Here is a 25,479-nt window from a genome sequence, read left to right as displayed (position 1 = left end):
TGACACTCGTTGTACTAAAAAACATTAATTTTATTACGTTCTTATTACAAAAAATAGCGATGAGCATTGGAGTGAAAAAATTTTGAGTTTGTCGAGTTGGCGAGTCATATTTTATCATGCTAATTTGATTTGAAATTTTCTTGAATCTAGTTGCGTGAAATAAAATTTGAATCGAGTTGAGTCTAATAAATTTATTCGAGTTAAATTAAAAAAAGTTAAACTGACCATATTAAATCTTGTTGACAATATGAAAAAAATTCCAAGTTAAAGAACATTAATTTTGAATTATTATATAATTTTCAAGATAATTTTAGTAATTTTTATATAATTTTAAATATTTGAATAATATATTCATAAAAATTTGGAAAAGGAATATTTTATAATTAATTTGAATTTTTTGTAATTTTTTTAGTGTGGTTAATTTGCACATTTTCGAAACTATCAAGGACCTAAGAGGTATTTACATCAGTTTGTGATTCAAGCCATTCAAATTATTTGAGTTATTCAAGGAGTAAAATTCAACTCAACTAAAATTCGAAAAAATCAAACTACTTCTTCGAATTGATTCATAAATACCAAATAACTTGACTCAATTAACTCGAAATTTGAAAAAAAATTTAATTTTTTCAAATCTGACGTAATTTACATTTATGGTAATTCAAATTCTTTTTTTTTTTGTTATATGTATAAATTCATGAATCAGAATATAAAAAAAGTGGCATTCATTATAATAAAAATTAACTATATTAATTGCTGATTATAGAAGGCTAATACTTACGTCCAAGTAAGCAACTTCAAATAGTTTTCAATTATACATCCTTGATTGTATGGAGAATTTTGTAATTATCTGTTCTCTTCGCGACAGTATATTATCTGAAATGTACACATCATAATCCATAAAGTTACAGCTTTGTTAATTTTATATTGAATTATCCTTCACTAACAATCGATATTAAAGTAGATCCACAATGAAAATGGCATTTTTTGTTCTAATTTGTCTTATTCATGAAAACTATGTAAAAAGAGCAAAACACCCAGAGCTTTAATTGCTTTAATTTACAACTTCTTTTATTTATTTATTATTTTCACTACAAACACCATGACCATCCCAAATAACCTAGAAACAGCTTTCACTATGTTTTGGCATCCCTATTTCCATTTTGGATGTCTACAAACAAATTATCCTTCTATTCCTAGGTTTATTTGAGATTAGAAAAACTAAGGCGGACTAACATCTATAGACAACTCTTACTACCGGATGAACCGGGTACCATATTACCTGACTGCTTTTACTCCGGACACACTAGAGCTAGAAAGTATAAACCTAATCCACCACCATATTTGGCATGGATGTTCTGAAGAACTGCTGAGGAAATGAAAACGCCCACCATCACCACACATCTCTAAGATATCGTCCTTCCATCTGGAGTTTCTTCACCATAGACTCCGCCTTTGAAGACTCCATGTTCCCCTGAAATTCATACACAAGTTTCAAAGATTAATGTAAGTGGCTCTTGATTAGAGGACTCCTCTCAGACGATAATCAATACCTGCTCCTGAACGATGGTGTGCAAGGTGCGATGAACATCTCTTGCCATACCCTTGGCATCGCCACATACATAAAGATATCCTCCCTTGCTTATTAGGCTCCATATATGTGCTGCCTGTACTCCGAACACAACAGATGTTATAACGGTTCATTTTTATATCATGAACTGCAATATCTGTTCCTTCCTACTACTTACCTTATCCATCATCTTATGTTGAACATACTCCTTTTGTGGGCCCTCTCGTGAGAATGCAACGATGAGCTCGGATAGAGCACCTTGTTCCACCAAATTATTGAGCTCATCTTCGTAAATGAAATCCTAGAAAAGTCGCCAGAAAAGTAAATAAATAAAATCCTACATTGGTTGAAAATTACAATGAGACATGCTCATGATATTGCTTAAAGATCATTAGTATCAAAATCAGACCCGAACCATTTTCCGATTCCTACATCCAAAAAAGAGTAGAGATGGACCAAGTTCTGCACCATCTTCTTTAAGGACCACTCTTTCCTGTAAATAACAGTTAGTTTTAAGTTATTTTCTTCTCTCTCTCTCATTTTTTTTTGGCAAAATGAAAGAATATGTAAAACAAAGAGTAATCAACCTGTAGAAAACCTCGGAAAGGTGCTAATCCAGTCCCAGGTCCAACCATGATGATCGGAATTGAAGGATCTGCTAGTAGCTTAAAATTAGATTGCCTGATAAAAATAGGAGCCCCGCTACAATCACTCTTTTTCTCCAGAGAAACTGCATTCTGAATTTTTTTCAATGCAATTAGATGTCAGATGCCACTACAGCCCAAGTAATGTCTGCTGGGTACATGAACTCTACGGGAATATAAGAAAGTACAAAATGTGGAAGAGCAACCGAAGAAATTACAGTCATTACCTTCATCCAGGTCGAACACACACCCCGATGAATTCTTCCGGTTGGAGTTGGACCATAAACTAAAGCACAGGTTACATGAATTCTACCAGATACAAACCTGCTCAAACCGACCCACAAATCTTATTAATCTGAAGTATAAGGTAATACTGCATTGATAATGTAGAAAGGACAAATCTAGTCACCTAGGGGAGGATGAGATAGAATAATAACGCGGCTGTAGTCGAGGGGCTATAGCAGCAAAAAATACACCAATGGGAGGTTTTGCAGATGGGAACTGAGCCATAACCTCAAGAAGACTTCTTTGACTTCCAACAACCCATTGTGAGTACTCATCCTGGGCAAAAGGAAGAAGAGCACATAATCAAGAGGAAAATTTTATAACCACCACGAACACATGAGAGGATAAAAACAAAAGCAACAGTAAGTATTTCATCAACCTTCCCCTGCGGTGATGACAAGAACCTGAGTCTTTCCGCTTCACTGGGTTCAGTGGCATGAGCAGCCAACGCAACCAAAGCAGCCTGACAAAATAACAGTTTGGATAAAAAGAAAAAAGTTATTTAAGCAACAAAATAACAGTTTCTGGGTGGTGGAGGGGAGTTACCTTCCGCGGAGGGTTCAAGAGATCTGCATATCGTGCCAAGGCTGTTTTAAGTGTACATGGACCGCTGAAAGGAGGTGGCAATGAGCTTCCGGAGGGCGTGCCATCTTTGTTGTCAGTATGTATGGAAAACAGCAAATCAAGAGGTTGACCCAACAATCCGTCTGCTTCCTCGACAGTCTCAATGCTATTATCAGCATAAACACCGACATGATCGCCAGTTTCATATCTGGGACAGTTCAACTTATTAGTTGCATAAGATCATAAAATCATAAAGCTATGTTATCTACCTTTTTAAAACCAAATCTGTGGGTCAAAAGCACTTAAAAACAGCAAAATATTAATACTACGATCACTTAGAGATGCTTTATTTCAGAAGCCCAATTTTGTAGAGTAATAAACATTACAAAGCTGTGAACTTACGTTATAGAAGTTCCTGATATGTCGAACTCCAGATGTATGCAAGAGCGATCAGATTCTGGCTTGTGGAGCTCTCTCTGGACGGCAACATTAACTCTGTGTGCAAATTATTTAACAGTGATCTCAAAAAGGAAAATAAAAGGGGGACAATGTGAGAAAACCAACACAATGCACGTCCCTTATTACCTGCATGGATGGTGGATGTCATGTGAAGCATTCCCATTTTCCGTATTTGAGTGATTATCCTCAATGTGCATCATAGAGGGATCATGAATCACTACTCTGTATTTAGGAATAGCAGCTGTATATGGGGTAGAGGCGATATTTTCATCATCTTCATCTCTAAGAAGTTGATCTAACTCTGGCCACAGCAATTCTCTCCTAAGGAAGCAACAACAAATTAAAAATGAAAAAAATTTACAGTAAAGCTACCAGAGGAAAAATTGAAGTCTTTGCCCAAGAAAAGCTCCCGAATCACTAAGTTAAGATACGACGCTTTCAGCTTCAATAAGAAAAAACAAACAAACAGAATCACAGGTACAACTGAAAGGGGATTATATACCATGCAGTGAAATCATCTTCAATACATTGATCATCATCACCAAGACCAACTTCGATAAGACGTTTGGCACCTTTCACACAATGAAAAAGTATACACTTAGTCCAAACATGAATATTAATTTTGATCCCACATTTGTATGTAGAACTTCATCAATTAGAAAAGAAGGGCGGAATCACGAAATAAGTAAAATAAAAAAATACCTTGTTCTGAAAGTTGCTCATCAAGCACCTTTGCTATCTATTTACAAAAAAAAAAAAAAATCATAAAATCAGATTACACAATTGCAAAAGAGAAATCAAGAAAGTAAGCAAAATAGTAATCTCTGTGCCAATGTTACCTTGTTAAAATGTTCATATTGACGGTTACCTAGACCAAAAACACCATATGTGAGTCGTTGAAGCCAGGACTGCCTTTTATTCCCCTAAATTCAAATAAAACAATATAATAGCAAGTGTTATCGGTTGAATGCTGGCACAGTACAAAGTCTAATTTGAATGTTCTTTTGAGGTAGCCACCAACCTCAGTAAACCATTTGTAAAATCTAGCAGAGTTATCGGTTGGCTCCCCGTCTCCATAACTACAATGTCATGCTCAACTATGTTAAAATACCCCATACTTTACATAACGCAGAAACAAATACACAACCAAGAATAGCTTCAGTAAAACTGAGAATCTATCTTACGTGGCCACCATGAAAAAAGCCAAAGTCTCCTTTTTAAGCTTCTCTTCATACTCTTCATCATCAACAGCATAATCATCCTAACATAAAAGACACAATGTGATGAATATAATCGTAAATACCAAGAGAAAAATTCTCAGTACAAAAACAAGGTAACAAGTAATTCCCTATACATACCAGGTCAACAGCTTTGACTGCTGCTTTCTCATATCTTGCCTTGATCTCTTCAGCCAAAGCCTACAACAGGAAATCCACAAATCAACACATGAACCGTTAACTAAAAACGGACATCTTTTCCAAACATACGTGCCAAGCACACATCGATTGCGGCTGAGTGTAACGACAAGTAATAGAAGAAAAACAACTCCGCACATAGCCAAATTATCCGCTATAAACGACAAAACAATTAATAACGAAGATTTAATAACAAGAATTATATCCGCCACATTTCCATCCATAGTTGTGTCCTTGTTTCTTTGAGCTCAGAATGACGAATGCACCGGACATAACGACTTAGCAAATTATATCCGCCGCGTTTCCATCTATAGTTACGCCCTGGTTTGTTTGAGCTCGGAATGATGAAAGCAACGGACATAACGACTTAGCATCGAATAAAACAATTTATTACAACTAAATCTACAGCTAAATTATCCGAATCTTGGAAAGCATATGAATGGCATAGTGAACTTCAAATAGTCCCTAAAACACTAAATATTTCATGAAATATGACTTCAAAAGGAACAGTCCATTCATCTCCTTGCAACTTCATAATCTTGATCTGCATCATGCACTGATTATAGGAGCAACTCAAATTTTCCACAACAAACTAGTGATTAAAAAAGAATAAGCTTGATAAGCAACATTAACATAAATTTTCATCCTAATAATATCAGTAAAAAAGGTTCCATTTCAGTTAAGTAGTCAACATTCAAATCATCATATTCAGCAATCAAAATCAAAACTTGAATGGCACCCAAAAAAAAAAAATCAAAACTTGAAAAGTTTTATCTACTACCTTAGCAAATCCCTCAGCAGTTCCCGTCTGGGTGCCGTAAAAAATGGTGACTTTTTTTTTACCGGAAGCGACAAGGGCGTCATCATCTTCATCAACCTTGAGTGAAACAGGCTTAGAAGCAACCAAAAGCTTAACATCAGGGCTTCGTTGAGAGGCTAAATTTTTCCAGAGAAAAATCAAGAACACCAGAATCACCGCCAACGACGTTGTTGCTATCATTAGCATAGAATCCGTCACCGAACCCCCCAACGACATTCCCAATACAGACTCAACAAAACTCACCAAACCCGAGCTCGAACTCATCTTCAACACTGAAACACAAACAAAAAAAGAAAACAATTTAAAATGAAAATCAAAGTAAAAGGTAGAAGAGGTTGATCAGAGCTAGGGAAGAAGGGTGAGTTCAGTGAGTATTTGTAGTGGGAGAGTAACCCAAAACGACAAAGGCTTGACCACCTAAACTAGAGGGGATTGAAAAAGAAAAGAGGGTTCGTCCGTTATATTTTTTTGGTTAAAATATGTAGTTAGTCCCTGTACTTTTATAGTATTTGAGATTGAAAAAGTTTATTTATTGTTTATATATTGAAATAGTTAGACATTAAATAAAAGAATAGTTAGTACAATTTTAAACTCAAAATTAGAAAGATGAGTAGATATCTCCAAAATAAGCAAAAATTTTCCCTTTGCTAAAAATTAGTCGTGGGAGTAGCTAAATAATACAAACTGTATCAGTTTATTGTTAACTCATATATTAAACTACGCTTAAAAAATAATATTTTAACCAAATGTAGTCAAGTGAAATATTTAATCATCTTACTTTTTTAATTTAAAAATCCTAGTCCAATCATTATTGTCATTGGTAATTTTTGACAAAATTGATCAATTTATCATGTTTATTTTTTGTCAATCATATATCACATACGAGGATAGACTAATCAAAATTACAAGTTGATAAGTTTTACTAGAAAACACCGATGATTTCATTGATTGGACCAAAAATTTTAAACAAAAGTAAGAGGACTTAATTTTTAAATTTTAAAGTAAAGGAACTAAATATTAAATTCTACACAAGTATAGGGACTATCAGCATATTTTAACCTATTTATTTCCTTCAATTTACACTATCGTATTCGCGGGGAGAGAGGGAGGAAACGGAAGAAAAAGGCTTTCAAAAACTAATGTAATAATTTTTTTTAATAATCGATTTTTAATTTTTTTTCTACTTCTTTTTGTGCTGTCTACCAATTTCTCCTAATACAAAATGTAACGCATGGGTTGACATAAGCGGAGAAAACTTGTCTTTTGCTCGGCATTTCTTCTGCTGTTTTCCGCTTTTTATTGCTTTCCTTTTTGCCTTTTTTAAGTTTTATTCACTGTTACAATTTTTATGATGCAAATATAACATAAATATATAATTATGAATCTGAAAAATTTTAAATATGATAATGAGAATGTTATTCATATATAACAACAGAGACACCATACATTCATTATTCTCTTACAGACACGATAACCCACGCATGCATTACAAGAAATGAAATGAGAAAATATTTAAATTAAATAACAATATTCCAATCAATTTGAAGTACATTGTTAAGCTTTAGCAATAGATGTTGAGGCAAGGTGATGGTGACCATCTTCCCATTATTCCCACCGTCTTTTTCATTACTAGGAAGAACCACCACTGTTCCTTCTTCTCCAACTCCATTCACCATATAATTCGCACACACTGGTTTCAATCCCTTCATTTCTATTCCATACACATTCATTCCTTCCAAGTTTACAAATGTCAAATTTGCTCCATACACTATAAAATCTGATCTTACTTCGTCCCCCTTTATCAACTCTCCTATCAATCCACTCTCATCCATCTTTTTTTCAGCTATCAGCTTTGCTAATTCCGCTATTTCCACCCTCGAAACACAAAAATCAGCTTCCACCGTGCTCAGTGTCATGCCATTACTCGGCAACATCGCCATTTTATTGGCAGAATTGTTTGAACAAATTGTAACGATGTTCGGACCTGAATCCTCTCTGGCTTTCGATAATGATTGCCATATCATAGCCGAAATAATTTCGAAATCCGAGATTTTATTCGGGTCATGAATACAATATGTTGTGATGTAATAATGAAGTTGTTTGGCAGTGATGCGAAAAGAGTGAGTTCCCATTTTAGAGTTATTGGGAGTTAACCAGTAGTCACCAACAGGGTCAACTTTTTTCAAGGAAAATGGTTTCCTGGAAATAGAAGTTGGGAATTGGGATATGTTGTGAGCAGGACTGTTAGGCTGCAACGGAACTTGTTTTCCCGCCATGATTTGTCCCCATAAATTAAGGAAATTTGAGGCTGAAAATGCATCTCCCAATACATGAGCCCAGCTGAGTCCTACCGAGACGCCCCCACATTTGAACCGTGTGAACTGAAACAAATATTTTTATTTTGTCAAAAAAATATTTTATAAATCTAAAAAACAAATTCAGCCATTACATTACTAAATTCACATGCTTAAATATTATGAATAATTCAACATAAAGTATAATGTGATCAACTTATTTAATTTTAATTTCTTAATAGATTTTTTCTATCTTTTTAAATAAATATAGTATAATGTTTAAATTAAAAATTAAGAAGTAACTATAATTATTTTACTAATAATATTACTGAAAACAACAAATGAAAATTTATAATTTAATTATGCATGTGATTTTCTATTTACACTTTCTTAGTAAAAATGATAAAAATATTATTAATGTAATGTTTAAACTAAAAAAAGAGTATAATTATTTTATAAATAATATTAATTAAAATAACATATTAATACATAATTCTATCATTTATAATATATTGTTTTATTAAAATTTAAAATAATGATTATATTTGTTTAAATTAAAAGTAATTAGTATTTATGAATGAAGTGATGGTTAGATAAATGAAAACGGGATTAATGCAACTTTATTAGTAGCAGTTATTGTTGTTTGGCCTGTTGTGAAGAAGGGGTAAAATTGGAAAAATGCACTCTCTTTTCTCTTTTTGAACAAATTGATTAATGCACACTTGTTCTCACTTTCTCCAAGACTATTTAATGGCCAACACATAAAGATTCACTCTTTTCCATTTCTTGTTTTACATCTCAACAAAACTTAAGCCATCGATTTGCCAAAACGTCCGTTACAAAATAACCGTTTTCATTACCAATAGTATGCCTGATTCTTCTTTTACCAAAATGCAATGAAATGTGTTTTTAGAGTTCACTAAATACAAAAATAAATTGTAATTAGATCCAAACAAAACAAAATAATATATTAATATTTTTAAAAATAACATTAATTTTATCAAATAACATTCAATTTTTTATTTTTATTAATATATCAAACAACGTGAAATTTCAATACTTAAATTTTCATTTTATCAAACAACACCTAAATAATTCTTATGCCTATATCTATACTATATTTAAATCTTTAATCGAGTTAACATCACAAGGAAACAAGATGAATGAAAATGATTATAATACCATCTATTTAAAAATAACAAACATTTTTATGAAAACATTTTTATCTTTTTTATATAAAATTTATAATAAAAAAAAGGAATTTGAAACTCGCACATAAAAATCCCCCCAAAACTTTAATTTTATTTCATTTGTTTTTTTATATAAATTTTGTGTGAATATATAATTACATAAAAAAATTTCCATCCATATAATTGATGTGTAAAAATCTAATTTTCAAAAAAATTATGGGAAACAAAGGAGAGAAAAATAATTAAAATATCTTATTTAATTTCCTTTTCATTGAATTTAATAAAAATTATTTATAAAATATAAAAAAGAAAAGATATTGAAAGTTATTTAATTACGGATTTTGTTAACTAAAGCTCCAAATGCACTCTTTAATTTTACACACATATATATAAAGGAGGGACCCATGTCCACAGTGTAAAAATTAAAGTAATTTTATATACTTTCGTAATTGTTTATATGATTAATAATTTTAGTGATCTAACCGTTGGATTTATAAATATAATTGTACTTGTTATGCATGTAAACTTTCGAATCGATTCGATATCTCTATCATATTGATCTAAAATACTCTATATATTAATATATATTCAACAGATGAAGTTTTTTTTTACATAAAACAAATAATTAGATGTTTTAAATTTATATCAAATTTGACATGCATGATTTACATGAATAGACTATAAAATATAACAGTTGAATCATTAAAATATTAATAATATAAATAGTTACGAAAGTGTGTGAAATTATTTTAGTTTTTGAACTATGTAAGTGATCTCTCCCCTATATATACATATATATATATGGGAGGGATTCACTTATAAATGTGTTAAAACTTTATTTTTTATACGATTAATATTTTATCAATCTAACTGTAATATATTACTCTTCATTCATATAGATTATGCATAACAATTTTGACATAAATTATAAATTTTTACCTGTTCAGAAAAAAAAAACTTATGATTGTTAAATCTATATTAATATAAACAACATTTTAGATCGATATGATAGGTTTCGGATCAATTCAAAATTTTACAAGCATGACAAGTATAAATATTTTGATAAATTCAACTATTAGATTGATAAAATATTAATTGTATAAAAAGACACGAAAGGATGTGAAACCACTTAAGTTTTACACCAGTGTAAGTGAATCTCTCCCCATATATATATACACACAAAAAAAAATTTATTATTTAATCTTCCGATTGAGTTAGAGTTATGAGATAATCAGGCACCAACTCGATTAGGGAGATTATAAAATATCCTTTCGTATCTAAAATAAGTTATTTTGTTCTAAGGTACTATAGTATTTTCTTTTAATAACTAAATTGCATATTGTGAAATTTAAACTCAAAACATTTGGCTTAACAAAACTTTAATTTTTACCACCTAACCAAAGCTTTATTTTAAAATATTTTGTATATTTTTATTTTATTATGCACACTTTATTACTTCTATAAATTATATATATTGATAATGTTATTGATTGAATTGATATTACAAATTAGCTCGACATCAACTCAAGATTGATGAAAACATCATGATAAACAATTATAATGCATTTAATATTATTAATTTGATGTATTTACGTGTTTAAATTTCATTTTACTGACAATTTAATATAATTTTTATTTTAATATCATACATATTACATTTGTTACTGTTAATTAATTTCAAAGCATACATTTTATTATTTATTGTACGTTATTTTTACATGCATACATGTATTTTGAATATTTAGTTCCCAAATGCATATACATGTGATAGGATTTTTATTATTTATTAAAAGTTTGTGCAATATTCAAAGAATCTATTGATTGAAATGGTAAAATTAAAATGTTGAAATTCATAACGTCTTTGGTTCAAATTAGATTGGTATACGGACCAAATTGGGTCAAGCCCAATTTCAAAAAAATTTCAAACTCAAGCTAATTTTTAGCTTGACCCATCCAAAAAGCCCATTTCACTATTCAAAACTTAATGATATTAATATTTTTATATTTTATAATTAAATTAAATTTAAAAATATTTTTATTATTTAACTTGAATACAGTCGACTCAACTCAATTCTAGATATAAAAACATTGTCCAAGCTCCGCCCAAGTTGAACTAAACCTACTATTTTAAGTGGATAGCCTAACTCATACACATGTCTAGCTCAAATCTCATATTATGTAACTTTTTATTGATTTAAATAAATATGAAAAGACAAAAACACCCTTTATAAAAAAATATTTTTTAATATTTTTTTCTCAATTAAATTAGAAACTAACTAGTTAATTAATAAAACCAACTCAATCAAGAATTTTATTATATAGAAATTATTATTATCGCACATCTAGAAAAAGAAAAAATATTTAAAAAATTAATTAACTATAAGTATCTTTTCAAATGAAAAAAAAACAGATAATTAATTTTATATATATTTTAAATTATTTTCCAACATCATAAAGAGGGTAGTGGTCAAGGAATTTGTTCACGTTAAAATATTAGGGTTCAAATTTTGTTATTATTATTTTTTTTCTTAAATTGTAATTGTATCACACGTATATTGTTTAGAGACTGTGTTTAGAATATGTGTATGCATTTAAAAATAACATCAAACTCAGTCATGGATTTAAAATTAATAGAGATGTAATAACATAGGTGAAAAAGTTTGCGTAAAAACATTAAATATTATATTAAAATCAAAATATATCTTTGATTAAAGTGATAAAGTTGAAGTTTTATAGATGCCTATGACATGGGTTAAAATGTCACTATATGTGAATTTTTTTATTGATTTTATAGAAAAATATAAAAAGACAAAAGTAACATCATATTAGTGACTTATATTATATATAAAAAAGTCATTTTAGTCATTTCCTCAACCGAGTTGATGTCTAACTAACTCTAGACTATAAGGTATATTAAAAAAAAATCAATGTATATAAAAACATTTGTTAAGCAAATTCTTTAGTAGTTCATAATTGTATTTATGAGTTGAGACGAGCCGGTTTTGGGTTAAGCATACGCATGGCATCAATACTATATATAGTTGTCTAAATCCAACACGACATAAGAAATATGAGCCTTAAATTTTGTGCAAACTTATACATACTTATAAATAATTAATCCAAATCTGTTTAAGTCATCTATATATATTTAAAATACAATTATTTTTCATTTAAAATTCGCATTATATATATTTGCTACCATTATATTTCTTATTAAATTTCTAAATATAAAACTCTTAACATTTTTTTTAATATTTACATAATAAATTTAATTTAACATGATTTAAATTACATAATATATTAAAATAATTATACAATAAACTTAAAAATAGGTGAAATTGAATGAGGTTCAAACCTAAATTTAACCTATATTTTAAGTACCCTTATTTTTTTAAGTCTATTTGTGGACTTTGCTAAAATTCCTCAATCATGGAACAAGTCTAGTATTATAAATTTTAATGTTATATTTTCAAAGGTCATCATTTATTGAGGACCATTGTTTTGGCCCAACAAGAAATATGAGGAGAGTTAAGTCTTTATCAATTAACGAAGACGGGTCATTGGACTGGGCCCTAAGCCTACCCAAACTAAATGTGCCCTTTGCTAGCCACAAAATCAAATTATATTTTCATACCATCTTTAAATTAAACTTATTCATACAAATTATTAAAAGAATCATAACTAAAATAAGTTTCCTATAAAAAGGACCATGATCTGAAATTTCTTTCATTTTCTCAATTTATATTTTTACTATTTTTTATTTTCCAATTTTTTTCACGAAAAATTATAAATGATAATAATACCAATAAAATAAAAAGTCGTAAAAAAAGGTTGTTTTCTATAAACAAAAATTGAAACTAACTTGTCAGTATTAGGGAGTAAAACTTGATTTGGTTAAAAAAAATCAAATTTTGAGTTAATTGAATTGAGTTGTCTGAGTTATTTGAGTTAACTTGAATAAGTAATTCGAGTTTCAAGTTGGGGTTGAATTAAATTTTACAATTCGAATAACTCGAATAATTCGAATAAAAAATTGGTTTAAATACTCCTTTGGTCCCTATCATTTTAAAAATGAGCAAATCAATCTCTCTCAACAAAAATTACAAAAAAAAATTCAAAATAATTTTTAAGAATTTTAAATATTTATAAAAATTTTAACTTTTATATATATTTTAAAAATTTTAAAATTTTCTAAAATAATAATTTTGAGACCTAAATAAATTAATTAATGATTAAAGTTTATTATACTAATATTATTTTGCTTTGAAAATGTTTTCAACTATATATGTTTTTAAATTTATGTGCTGTAACATGGAATTAGTTATAGTGTAACAATATTTTAATTTAACATGTTTAATTTTTTAATTAAACTCGAACAATTTCACTCGATTCAACGCAAATCGAATTTCATTTCACTGACTCACCAACTAAAATTTTTTTCACTCGATTCGATCAGAGTAGAAACACAACTAAATTAATAGACTAATTGAAAAAATTGTTTGAATCATAAATAATGATGTTTCCATTTACCCAAAATTTAGTATTTTTTCTTCTAAAAAGTTAGGGCAAATAATTAATTTCTACACCTCCTTATATAATCAGTACTTAAATTAGGTAATATTTTCTTAGTTATAGAATTTAATTTTTATAATTTAATTTTTTGGAATTTATTCTCTTTACATTGTTAATTTTTCTTTGTTAAATTTGTTAATGCCATATTTTAAATTTTTTTTTTCACTTGATAGCAATATAATTAAAAAAATAAAATTATAATAAACTTGAATTTGACAAAATAATTTTAATAATATTAACAAATTTAACTAAAATTTGAAATTTGAAAAATAGATTAAATACCAAGTTTAAATAGCAAACTTAAAAGAACCCTAGCAAGTAGGAGAAATGTTAGTTAAGAAATAATAAAGATAAAGGTAAATTATATTACTAATCACCAATTATTAGTAAAATTTTTTTTATCATCTAACCATAAAAAGTTATAAAATTATCATTTAACTACTTTTTTGATAATTGAATTATAAAAACTTACAAAATGATCGTTTAAAATTTTCATTGTTGGTCATCTAACTATATTAAATTTTTGATGTTTCTATTTTTATGTTATTTCGCTAATGATTAAAGAATAAAAATTAAATAATTAGATGATTATTTTTTATAGTTAAATATTAATAATTGAGTGGTTATTAGTGTAGGAATAATACCTGGACAAAAACCAAAGGCGAGAAACCCAAATCAGGGCCAAGAACTTGATCATGGCCGAGCATATGATCATTGTTTCTGGCCATAGCCAGCCATTCATCAACACTATTATCACACTGAGCTTCAACGATTCGGACGCCACCGTCGTTGCATTTGATAAACGGCCGGCCACTTTCCGATCTCCGAATCCTCCCTGAGGCAGCGTAGTAAAGTTCCAGACACTGAAACATGGGCTCTTTCAAATCATGAATCGACAAACCTTGAGCCGCTTCAGGTTGGAAGAAATACACGCCTTTGATATAATGGAGTTTCATTGCTAAATCCATGTTTGTTAGCTCCAAATCCTTGTTTCCGCCGGTTGCTTTGGCGGGAACCACCGATGACAGCATTTGCCCCCTAACAGGGCATTCCAACGAACCCGACACCATTGTGATAAAAATAAAAGTGAAAAACACAGGAAACTTGGGAAAGTAGAATGAAGTGATTTATTTTTCTGGAAAAGGGAAGTTCTATATTTATAGTTATGCAAAAGAGCAAGGAAGGATTGGAATATGGCAGAAGCCATTCTGGTGGCTTTTAAGAAGCTAAGGTCGAGGGAAGGTGAGGGGACTTAATACCATAAATTAATGACACTATTTATTTCTTTAGACTTTTTTTAAACATTGTGCAGATAACAATAAAACAGACTTACAACATGCAAAAAGAAAGTACTTGTTTTTTAAAATCATTTTTCTTTGTTTTCTAATTAATTTTTCAAAGGTTCTTTTCTATTAAAGAAAAAAAAGAAAAAACAATTGGACCACCTTCTCATCATCATTCGCATTTAAAAATATGTGGAGAGAGACGTATCAAAAATTAGCTGATCATTCAATAAAAATGGCTCAAATTTTGTTTCATCTTAAATAATGATGATTCCATTTACCTGAAGTTTTGTTATTTCCTTCTAGGGTTAACAGTATTTTTGTCCATTGAATTTTTAAAAAAAATCAATTAAATTTTTCTAAAATTTTTCCATCAAATTAAATCTTTGAACTAATAAAATTAGTCAAATAAAACATTTAACTAACACTAGCCATTAGTAATTAATAATAGTAATTAATAATAACGATGAAGTGGTCATTAATAAACGTCACATTAACATTTTTTAATGATGTGTTAGTGCCACATCATCACTGATCGTTGACGTGTTAGTTCTACGTCATCATTGGTTGCAAATTTGGCACTTATCAATAAAAAAAGTTAAATTAATTTTACATACTACGCAATGAATCTAGACAAACTGTTATCCACGTTCATTTGAATTTGGACATCCATGTGTTTACATTCATTTTAAAATTATAAAACAATATAAAAATATAAACATTATAAAAGATGATTAGAATTCATAATAATTATTAGAAATAATTTAAAAACCATAACATTTTATAAAATTTATAAAAAAAAAATAAATTTACTAAAAACCATAAAAATTAGAAAAAATAATCCATAAAATTGTTAGAAATTAATTAAAAATCATAAAATTTTATTAAAAAATTAAATTAAAAATTAAATCTTTTACATAATTTATTTTTCTCATTTTTATTAAAGCATTAACCATTAATCATTAATTTAAAAAAATCCATTGATCGTTAACAAGGCAAAAGATTTTAGAATAACTTTCAATAGTTTGTATGAGAAAAAGAAAGGACTTCGATGTTTGATATACCAAAAAATAAGTATATTAGTCAAATAATTTAATAAAAATGAGAAAAATTAATTTCTATGAAACTTTTATAAAAAATAAATATTTTATAAAATTTTATGGTTTTTAATTTATTTCTAACAATTTTTATAAATGATTTTTTTCCTAATTTTTTATGGTAATTAATAAATTATTTTTTATAAATTTTATGGGTTTTAACAAATTTCTAATAATTATTACAAATTTTAATATATTTTTTATATTTTTCTATAATTCTAGAATGGATTTAGACAAATGGATCCCTAAATTCAAATGAACCTAGGGAACAATTTGTCCAGATTCATTGTGTAGTATTAAAAATAATTTTATATTTTTTGAAATTTTTTTTATTTTTGCTGGTGTAGCACTGCCACATCAGCCTTTGGTGATAACGTGGAATTTCCATGTCAGTGATAATGCCACATCAACAAACGATGTTGACATGGAGTCTACTAATGGCCACGTCAAGTTGCAATAAATTACTAACCATTAACGTTAGTCAAAGGGCCTATTTGGCCAATTTTGTTAGTTTAGGGGCTCAATTGGGTGCAAAAAGTTCAAAGGGGGCGTAATTAAGTTTTTTAAAGTTTGAGGGCTAAAATACAATTTAGCCTTTTCTTCTACACCTTATTAAATAATCATTACATAATTATGCTCCCAACATATGCACATTTACTAGGCTTAGTACAAGTACGCTTTAGAATTAAATTGCATCACGAATGTGAATTTAACTCAAAACAATCAAAACAATGTAGTGGAGTTTATCTACAAGCAAGGTACCGGTACTTATACTTAAGGTATCTATAACTTGGCCTGGAACTGTAGCATTTTGGCTATTGTCAAGCTATGTTCCAATACCTACAGGGTTAGCTTTTGGAACTTGAGTTTCTTAGAGCAAAATTAAGTTCAAAATATTGTAAATCACCCCAAACCTATCAAAATATACTAACAGGTTCCAAATCAATTTATATCATTTTCAAACCTCATTTAAGCATAAATTCAAGTCTCAAACATGTGCAAATCAAATTATCAATCAAAGGCTACATGAACATCTAAATAGTTTCTAATGGCACTTGATTTCATAAGTGAAAATACTTAAAAATTCTTAAACTAGCCTAAGATTTTATGTACATGCCAAATTACAAATAACAAAAACAAACCACTACTTATACGATATTCTAATCTCATAGATGATGCAATCGTCCCACAAATGACTTCAAGCCTCCCAAAAAAGCCTTTAAAGCTACGTGTTTAAACAACAATGTGTTAAGCTAGAAGAGCTTAGTAAGTAGACTCTAAGTTCCTATCTTACCCTATATCCTTATTAGAGTGTAGTTTTTTTATAAACCTAATGTTTAGTCTCGATTTATTCCATCTACATACCAATTTCATATTAAGACTTAAGCACTCACATGTGATTCATTTCATATATTTACGTCACTTATTAGGTGATTGACATATGATAACACATGTTTACTTATTAAGTGATTACCTATCCATAGCTATTCATTTTTAATTCCCAATTCCAATTCATGTACATTTCATTAATGTTTTCATATTCATTCTTTTTTAAACGGAGCATACGACATTGAGAGTTAATCCCTTTTTTCTTAATGAGGATTTTCTTCTGAGTGCTCCTCGACTTGATCAACAATATCCTCCTCTGGCCCTTCCCTTAGATTCCAATGCGGATCCTCAACTAGATTGTCCTCTGATTTTTCATAAATTGATATGTCAAATTAGGTTCCCCATTACACTTTAGGAACTTGTTTCTGAGCAATTTATGTGTTTTTGTTATGTTTCTACTTAATTTTTGTTTTTAGAATTAATAAGTGAATTAGTGTGTTTTCAAATACTTTTGAGACTCAAATTGGCCAAATGTGTCATCAAGGACCTAATTGTTGGTTGAGTGTTGTAGGGAGTCATCGGAGGCTCTAACGTGAGCAAAAGCATCGCCTAAAAGAAAGGTATCATAATATCAAAGCATGAAAGTCGTGATACCTCAAACAATACTGAATTAAAGATGGTTTAGGCTCTTCACAGTGATATCACGATATCCAACTCCCAAGGGATCCCTTAAGTCAAGACTGACGAGGATATCGCGATACCAGACCATAGGTATTGTGATATCTCTGACAAGGTAGACAAAAAATAACCGTAGGGGCAACCCTTGTCCAACTCCTACACCAATCAAAGAAACATGCTTAAAGGCATTTCGGGCATAAAAGATCGGTTAGAAACAATGCTAAAAAAAGACAAAATTGGCTGAGAGAAAACACTTCATAGAGACTTAGGCATTTTTCATTAGTTTTTAGTTAGTTTTTCATTCTCTCTTCATCTTCTAGGGTTTAGTTTTCTCCATAGCTTAGGGTTTTATTTTTCTTGTTTATTTTTCTAGTGTTTGTTAGTTCATAGCTAGTAGTTACGTTAGTTATTACTATAGCTAGGTTTATTGTTTAGTAATAAACCTTCAAACTTTCTTGTAGTTACATTTTAATCCCATTTTAATATTATTTAGCTTTTTTTTTTACTTTTTTTTTGTTAAAAATAATTTTCTTATGTTCTTGCTTATTATTCTTGCTTCCATTACTTTGCAATCTAAGCTTTGGTAAGAAAGCTTGGATTTTTATCGATTTTCTTAATGTTTAAGTTAATGGTGTTTTTGTTTAATTTCTTGTTCTTAATGGGTTTTAATATAAGCATGAGTGGCTAAATATTTAGGGGTTGGTTTATAGAAATGTTACGTAATTGATTTTTGGGTTCGGAGACTAAATTGAAAAATTGGATTAAATTGAATAAACTCAAAAACTTAGGATTGATGCCTTTAAAGGAAAACCAAGATAAGTAAGACAAATAAGATATCTTATTGGGCATCAATTTGATAAGTCTCGGGTTAGTTGGTGAAGTCGAGAGATAAATTGAACTAATCTATCGAAATTGGTAAAGTCGAGGTTGAGAGGTAAAACAGAGTCAATTTAGGAGTAATAGCAATTTAGATCCCTAATTCAAAATTCAAACAAACACATGGAAACCAACCAATCGCTCTTTATTATAATATTTGCTCGTATTTGATGCTTGTGTAGTTTATTTTCTTTACAATTTAGTCCCTTACTAGTTTTAGGTAGTTAATTGGTATAATTGAACTCTTGAATGACCTACCATACTATAGTATTTAGCAAGTTAATTAGACTCATTGGTTTACATGCCCTTAGTCTAAGAATTTGCTTAACGACCGACTCCTGTGGGTTGGATCCTTGGAATACTCAAGTGTTCCATTGAACATTATAAATATTACAACTGACTTGTTACACTTGCAGATACCACTATATTATTGATTGCTGTAGTGTTGATTCTAAATCCTGGTGTACGCATGCTAGGGCGCACAGTTAAGTTGTTGGCGTCGTTGCCAGAAAGACAATGTTTAGTTACGCGATTTTTATTTTTATTACGTGCTATTTAGGGAGATAGTCGACCAAAACTAGAATTATATATACAAATTTTTTTTTGTGTTTATTTGTCATTTTTTGGAAAATGTTTATTGATTTTTTTGAATTTATTTTGCTTGCAAGAGGTAATGTATGACCCAGACTGGTAATGGGATCGTACCATTCGAACTGGAATCGAAAAGAATCTTGACACACAACGACAAGGCCAAATTTTGTGAGGAATCCAACCTCTACCTATAAACCAACCACCTGACGACGTGAGAGTAAAAAGGCAACCACTATCACTACGCCCATTACTAATGGAATAACGAATGTTGAGAGGCTACATCATGCCCAATTTGGAGGCAGCCCATGGAAGCATTAATCATCAAACGATTAAAGCTAACAATTTTGAAATCAAATCGGCAATAATCCAAATAATCCAAGGAAACCTTAAATTTCAAGGGTCGATGAATAAAGACCCGAATAACATCTTAACCGTTTTCTAAGCCTAAGTGTAGTATTTTTGTCTAAGTACACTTGTAATTTTTCGAATGGATTGATTAATAAAATTATTCATGAATTACACTAATATATTGTATATTGTTTGTAACACCTATTACCCGTGTTCGATGCCAGAACAAGGTATGAGGCATTACCGAGACGTAAATTTTCATCCAAATTTAAAACTTTTCACATACCTAAAACCAGCCCACGAGGCCCAAAACATGTGTTAAAAGCGGTTCGGGACTAAACTGAGAACTTTGGAAAATTTCACAACACTTAGAAATTTTTTTCATGTTTTAAGAGTCACAAGCCCGTGTGGGCAGGCCGTGTGGTCACACATGCCGTTGTCCCTAACCCTTGTAACTCTTTGTTTGTCACCTAAGAACAAATTGAAGACACACAGCCAAGTCACATGCCCGTGTGCTAGGCCGTGTTTTCAATTTAATTTCATAAGTTTTCATAAAATAGGTGCAGATTTCACACGCCCAGGGCACACGCACGTGCCTGAGGCTGTGTCATCCATACGGCTGAGACACACGCCCATGTCTCTGCCCATGTGCTCAATTCTGAGCATTCTATTTTGCAACAATTAATGTGGATGGGACACACGCCCATGGGGTAAACCTTGTGTCACACATGGCCTGGACACACGTCCGTGTGTCTACCCGTGTGGACAAAAATAAGGCTATTTACCAAGCCATTTTGTCACCCTTTTATGCACACATCTACACAGCAAAACATAACACCAATCCTAGTAATTATATTCAACCAATTCAGCCCCAAATCAAGGCATCCACACATCATTCACATGCTACCATTTACCACATACAAACATCACATACTTATCAACTTAAACAATGCAAATTTTCACATCCATAGAAACATCATCATATGCATATATACTTAAACCAATATTAGCCAATTCCATATGGCCATTTACAAAATGAATTATCAACCAATATAGCCAACACATTAGGCCAATTTAAATATGACACATAACAAAATAACAAAGTCCTTATACATTCCATAACCGAAAATGTTAAATTCTTTGGTACCCAAAATAATAAGTTGATAGTGTGATGGAGCCTCTAACAATCCCAAATCCGAGCTAGCTTAGCGACACTATAAGAAAAGGGAAAAGAAAGGGGAGTAAACTATATAGCTTAGTAAGTTCCCATACAAATAATAAGAATTATAAACTCACATTTAACATACAATTAACATGAAGTAAATTAACATAAATGTCATGATAAATCTCATAGTCAAACTTACTTAATCACAACCTTACCAAGAAAGGGAAAAGAAATGGGAGTAAACTATATAGCTTAGCAAGTTCCCATGCAAATAATAAGAATTATAAACTTACATTTAACATACAATTAACATGAAGTAAATTAACATAAATGTCATGATAAATCTCATAGTCAAACTTACTCAATCACAACCTTACCGAGGGGTTTATTACATATCAAGCTCATTCAGAATGAATTTTATGTACATACCTATACTAGTTTACAACATACCATACTCTTTTCGCCACTTTGATGTCCTCGTTGCATTTCCCGTTGAACTACTTGGAATACTGAAGGATACTCAGGTATCTCGTACACATAGTACCACACCAATGCCATATCCTAGATATGGTCTTTCATGGGATCTCGTATCGATGCCAATAGCCCAACTATGTCTCACATGAAGTCTCCTTTAGATGTCATATCCCAGATATGGTCTTACACGTAATCTCATATTAATGCCATATCCCAGATATGGTCTTACACATAGTCTCGGTAACCCTAATGTCATGACATTTGTATCCTATCTGTTCCTAAAGTTCAACTGGGATTTCACGTTTGTCATAACTTTTTTAAACACGCTCAATGGTCAATCATAACTCATAAAATAGTAAAACATTTAAAACATAATTAAAATAATGCATTATTTACATAAGAACTTACCTCAGTACAAAAATAGTAGAAATGAACCTAATCGTCAAACACTTTGCTTTTCCCCTGATCTAGGTCTGACCCTCATTTCTCTTGATCTATAATAGTAAATTTAACTCATTAATTATCCACATTATTCAATTCAGTCCAAAAATCATATTATGGAAAAATTAAATTTTTTCCCCTAAACTTTGACATATTTACACTTTGGTCCCTAGGTTCGTAAATTGAAATAGATTCAATTTATTTGATTTCTAAGCCTAGACGAACCTATTTTATGCTTATAATAGCCCACAATTTTTATTTAATCACACTTTTACACACATTTTATAACCATTTTACAAATTGGTCATTTTGACATTTTCATCAAAAATCACCTAGCAAAAGTTGTTTATCATACACCAAACACACATTTTCTACCATTAGACATCAAAATACACACATATTTAACATGGTTCAAACCCTAGACCTTAATCATTTCTAAAATTAATGGTGGAAATAGATAAATCGAGTGATAACGACTTCAAAAACGTAAAGAGCATTAAAAACGGGGCAAGAACAGACTTACAATCAAGCTTGAAAGTGGCCAAACCCTATCTATGGCTTCGCTTCTAATTTTTGGCCAAGCATGAGGAAGATGGACTAAATTTTGGCTTGATTTTTGCTTTTTAATTCTTTTAATTACTAAATGACCAAAATGCCCTTTTCTTAAAACACTAAAATTCTCTTACCTCATATCTATTTTAGTCCAAATTAAAGTAAAATGGTCTAATTACCATCTAAGGACCTTCAATTTAAAATTTCATAACAATTAGACACCTCTAGCATGTAGAACTCAACTTTTGTACTTTTTACAATTTAGTCTTTTTTGCTAAATTGAGTACTCAAACGTCAACATTTTCGAATGAAATTTTCATGAAATCATTCTGTAAAACTATAGACCATGAAAATGTAATAAATTTTTTTTTCTACATCAAATTCGTGGTCCTGAAATCACTGTTCCGACTAGGCCCAAAATCGGGTTGTTACATTATCCTAACATGGTTTTGCACGCAAAGAAAAATGGAAGCAAATGTTGCTAATTGGTTGTCTAACATTTAACTAATATTAAGCGGTATTATGTGGTCAGATAGTTTTATAGAAAGATAACTTATATTAGTAGACAAACCTAAACATGTCCTTAGTCTAATCGGAAATGAGAAAACCAATTGAAAGACTAATATACCGTCTATCAAGTCCAATTGGGGAGATACTTTGCCTTAGGCATCGAAGCGGATGACTTCCAAAAGATAGAGACATACTAACTAGACTAACAATACATCAGACTGGGCCCAATGAGAAAAGATCCTGAATCTGTTTATGGATTTATTCGCTTGTGAAGTTCATAGTGTGACATACCTAAATCCTGAGTGGAGGACAAACTATGTATGCATGACTTGTACTCTTTGATGTAAGTAAAAGCCTGAATTCAAATAGATAAGGAATTGAAAGTTGGTGCATTGGGTGTACGACTTCTGCAGTCTGTAATCATTCAAAATAGTTGAATTCATAACCCGAAACATGGGTAAATGATATCCTCTCACTGGCATTACATGGTTGATGAAAAGTAAACGTGGCTACGAGTCGTCCGTCTTTGTGTTGGATGACTTGATCATTATTTGATAGTGGTTGACTTTTTATGAAGGAAGATGTAACGATTATGATAACATAAAATAGAATCATATTGGGAGAAAGGATATTATGTAAAGAGATTAAGGATATTCTATGAGGGCAACACACTTATGATAAGGTCATTGGATGAGCACTGAGTAGTTTCTTTCATAATTGTATGTCATGGGGGAGAGCTCAATCACGATACTATAGTGGAATGACTTCGTGACTAAATGAGTTTATAATTAATAGGCAAAAAGGAGAAACTTAATTATAAATCATTTGAGCCTCAACTACGTATGTCCAATTAGTCCCTTCGTTAGCTCGTTAAAATTAGAAATGAATTGCGTATTTGAGTAGAAATGAACAGAATGAATAGGAAATTGGAAACATTTAGGAATGATTATGGTTTTCTCTAAAATAGAGAAATGAAATCATTTGGAAATGAATATAGGTTTTCAAAAATGGAAATGGAAATAATCCATTTCCAATCCTAAATGAATTACATAAAAAATGATTGATAAGCCATAAAAGTAACATGTTTTTAATCTCATTCTTGATGCATTTTTGGATGATTTATAATATGAATTAGTGAATTTGATGCTCCTGATCTTTTAAATTCATGTTTCTATACTTAGGTGAGCATAGGGGAGCGAAAGGAGCAAAAAACAAGCCAAAATCGGGCAAAAAGAGCTGTTTTCAGGATCTACATTGCCTGGGCATTTCCACATGGGCTGGCCACATGCCCATGTGAGCTACACGGGCTGGTCAGACGCCCATGTGCCAGTTCGTGTCGATTTCACACCCTACTTAATTATGCTCGCAGAAATTGTAGAGAATTTGAAACAACAGCTCGCAGAAATTGTAGAGAAATAAGGCAGAGTCTACAGTATATAGAGGAAGAGAAAGAGGACGATACCAATATTACTGAGGAGATGGCTGAAAATCAGAATAATCCGCTACCTCCTGTGGTTACTTTGAATCCTGTAAATCGGAATCCTGCTCTTCATGCTATGTACGACTATGCCAAGCCTAATTTAGCAAGGATGAATCGAGTATTTTGAGACCTGCTATTGCTGCAAATATCTTTGAACTGAAGCTGAACACCATTCAGATGATCCAACAGTTTATTCCACTCGATGGTTTGCAAAATGGGGATCCAAATACTCATTTGGCTAACTTTCTGGAGTACTGTGGTACTTTCAAAATTAATGGAGTTTCTGGTGATGCCATTCGCCTTCGGTTATTTCCCTTCTTATTGAGTAATAAAGCTAAACAGTGGTTGAACTCTCTACTACGAGGGTCCATCACTACATGGGACCAAATGACCGAAAAATTTTTGCTGAAATATTTTCCATCGGCCAAGACTGCCAAACTGAGGAATGATACCTCTTCCTTTGTGTAGATGGATTTAGAAACCATTTACAATGCATGGGAGAGGTATAAGGATCTATTGAGAAGGTGCCCTCACCATGGGTTACCTCTATGGCTACAAGTTCAAACCTTCTACACCGGTTTGAACCCTTCAACAAGGCAACTAACCAATGCAGCTTCCGGTGGTACTTTGAATAATAAAACACTTGAGGAGGCTTATGAATTTATCGAAGAGATGTCAATGAATAACTATCAGTGGCAAGTCATGAGGAGAAAACCTAATAAAGCAGTCAATGTTTTCAACCTTGACGCGGTCACTATGTTATCTAACTAGGTAGAGCTTTTAAATAAAAAAATTGAAGGTTTGTATGGTTCTACACAGGTACATCCGATGATGTAGTGCGATAC

The 25,479-nt window shown here is 30.8% G+C and overlaps 2 protein-coding genes and 1 non-coding gene across 4 annotated transcripts; all 3 read right to left on the bottom strand.

The window, feature by feature from the left end:
- Positions 1-1,041: 1,041 nt before the first annotated feature.
- On the bottom strand, positions 1,042-6,179 carry LOC107916528 (NADPH--cytochrome P450 reductase). Of its 2 annotated transcripts, none has more exons than XM_041105412.1 (18): positions 5,716-6,179; positions 4,878-4,937; positions 4,704-4,780; positions 4,541-4,598; positions 4,359-4,442; positions 4,222-4,258; positions 4,022-4,091; positions 3,646-3,840; positions 3,463-3,555; positions 3,043-3,268; positions 2,876-2,959; positions 2,621-2,772; positions 2,439-2,535; positions 2,155-2,304; positions 1,977-2,060; positions 1,746-1,868; positions 1,551-1,664; positions 1,042-1,471 (listed from the first exon to the last, which is right to left on the bottom strand). In XM_041105412.1, the coding sequence occupies exons 1-18, from the start codon at positions 6,016-6,018 to the stop codon at positions 1,391-1,393; spliced, it is 2,088 nt and encodes a 695-aa protein (XP_040961346.1). In that variant the 5' UTR covers positions 6,019-6,179; the 3' UTR covers positions 1,042-1,390. The 2 variants fall into 2 exon arrangements, with proteins under 2 accessions (XP_040961346.1, XP_040961374.1); XM_041105440.1 differs by having other exon boundaries at positions 1,983-2,060.
- Positions 6,180-7,153: 974 nt separating this feature from the next.
- LOC107918188 (protein ECERIFERUM 2) lies at positions 7,154-15,055 on the bottom strand. The gene is made up of 2 exons (XM_016847720.2): positions 14,455-15,055; positions 7,154-8,135 (listed from the first exon to the last, which is right to left on the bottom strand). The coding sequence occupies exons 1-2, from the start codon at positions 14,878-14,880 to the stop codon at positions 7,272-7,274; spliced, it is 1,290 nt and encodes a 429-aa protein (XP_016703209.1). The 5' UTR covers positions 14,881-15,055; the 3' UTR covers positions 7,154-7,271.
- Positions 15,056-25,069: 10,014 nt separating this feature from the next.
- LOC121207593 (small nucleolar RNA R71) lies at positions 25,070-25,176 on the bottom strand. Its single transcript, XR_005902677.1, has one exon. It is a non-coding gene; the product is annotated as a small nucleolar RNA R71 (small nucleolar RNA).
- Between the last annotated feature and the right edge of the window lie 303 nt (positions 25,177-25,479).

Source organism: Gossypium hirsutum, chromosome A01 (genome assembly GCF_007990345.1).
Source record: "Gossypium hirsutum isolate 1008001.06 chromosome A01, Gossypium_hirsutum_v2.1, whole genome shotgun sequence".
NCBI lineage: Eukaryota > Viridiplantae > Streptophyta > Magnoliopsida > Malvales > Malvaceae > Gossypium > Gossypium hirsutum.
Note: the sequence above shows the minus strand (reverse complement) of the source record. Positions and strands in the feature narration are given on the sequence as shown.